This window comes from Miscanthus floridulus, chromosome 18, assembly GCF_019320115.1.
Source record: "Miscanthus floridulus cultivar M001 chromosome 18, ASM1932011v1, whole genome shotgun sequence".
Classification (NCBI taxonomy): Eukaryota; Viridiplantae; Streptophyta; class Magnoliopsida; order Poales; family Poaceae; genus Miscanthus; species Miscanthus floridulus.
Window position 1 is genome coordinate 27,714,731 of NC_089597.1, and position 1,820 is coordinate 27,716,550.

A 1,820-nucleotide genomic window follows, 5' to 3' on the forward strand; every position below is an offset into this window, starting at 1 on the left:
GGGGTCGTGCCGACTCCGCCATAAGACACGCTGGTGATCCCACCCACATGGCTCGGGTCGCACTCGCACGAGGGCCGCGCTTCCCTCGCCTGAGGACGGAGCTGGTTGTTCCACGGCGTTGGACGCCCCGACATCGGCCACCTCCTTCCCCCGGGAAGTATCATTGGAGGAGATCAGGTGGACCCCCGCCTCTCGAGCGCTCCCCTACGACGGAAGCACGCCTTGGACCGGCGGCGGTGTTGAGGCTTGCCTCGCCTCCGTCTCCACTTCCTGGGCCGCCGTCCTCGCCGTGCTCACTCCGTCCCCTACCACATTGGCCCCGGTGGTCCCAGGTGCCGCGGCCTCCATCACCTCGGCCTCGGAAATCCGAGGGGGCTCGGCCTCGACCTCACCCTCGGTGGCCTCGACAACTGAGGGGGCCTCAGCGACTGAGGGTGCCTCGGCCTCACAGAGCGTAGGCTTTTCCTCCTCCGCTCGCCCCACGGCCGCCTCGGTAGCCCCTCCCCGAGCAACCAGCTCCTGCGCCTCCACCGCCCCTTGGGCGGTGGAACCGGTGCCCACCTTGAGCGCCTTACGCGGCGCCAGGGCGGGCACTTCCACCTGATGCTTCCGACTAAGGGCAAAGCATGGTCAGCTTGCGACCAAAGGACAAGCAGGAGATGCTGAAAACTTCACTAACCGCTTCAGCACTGCGTCCCTCCTCCGCAACGGCGGCGGTGGCACGGCCCTCGTGTCCGTCGGTGTCGGCCGGCCCTCGCTAGACTCCAGCACCCCCTCGACCCTCGGTGGAGGCACTTGCGTCGCCCCCGCAGCCACCTGCTCCACCTCTGCCGTCGAGCCCAATGGGCCGAGGCACGTTTCCCCAACGCCCGTGCCTCGGGTGTGTTCGCCTCGACCCTGGGGCGGGCACTCACCTGCCCCGAGGTGCTCCCTCCTCCTCTTCCCGGAGACGTCGGGCCGCCCGCCGACGCCCCAGGCGCCATCTCCCCGACATCAAGAAGGTGGTCCAGGGGACCCTGCCCCGCCTCGCCGACGTCGTCGTCACTCGAACCCTCCATCGACGACGATGACGGAGACACCTCCACCGAGAGACCCTCGTGCCTCTACTTCCGGTGATGCTTTGTCCCCTCGGCGTCCTTTTTCTTCTTCTACGCCTCAGCGTGTGCCCGGTTCACCGCTCGCCGCTGTGCATCCTCGGGGACGGGCAGTGGGGAGGCTCATACGTCCCTCATCCCCTGCTGAAAGCTCTAGTTTGGTTTTGGTGAATTGATGAAACCCTAAGTGCTAACCTAGTTCATCAAGTGATCATGAGATAGGTAGCACACTTCGAGTAGAGAAGCAAATGAAGATCATAACATGACAATGGTGATAGCATGGAGATGATCAAGGGCTTACGCTTGAAGAGAAGAAAGAGAAAAACAAAAAGCTCAAGGCAAAGGTATAACTTGTAGGAGCTATTTTGTTTTGGTGTTCAAGACACTTAGAGAGTGTGATCACATTTAGGTTTGATAGCCGTACTATTAAGAGGGGTGAAACTCGTATCGGAATGCGGTTATCAAAGTGCCACTAGATGCTCTAACTCATTGCATATGCATTTAGGATCTAGTGGAGTGCTAACACCCTTGATAATATTTGTGAAAATATGCTAACACATGTGCACAAGGTGTGTGTAGGGTTGAGATGGGTTTGGGTCCCTCTCTCCCTCCCGCCGATTGCTCCAATGTGCCAACCACCAAGAATTTGCATCCGGCGCAATAGAAAATAGGCATTTCATTTTCCCGAAAGCGCCGAATCCCGAGGCGGGATTCGGCGCTTTCGGG

The 1,820-nt window shown here is 60.3% G+C and overlaps 1 protein-coding gene across 1 annotated transcript; it reads right to left on the reverse strand.

Annotated features, from left to right (window-relative positions):
* Positions 1–204: 204 nt before the first annotated feature.
* Positions 205–1,058, reverse strand: LOC136523556 (uncharacterized). Its single transcript, XM_066517199.1, has 2 exons — positions 915–1,058; positions 205–600 (listed from the first exon to the last, which is right to left on the reverse strand). Exons 1-2 carry the CDS (start codon positions 1,056–1,058, stop codon positions 205–207), a joined length of 540 nt encoding a protein of 179 aa, XP_066373296.1.
* Positions 1,059–1,820: the final 762 nt, after the last annotated feature.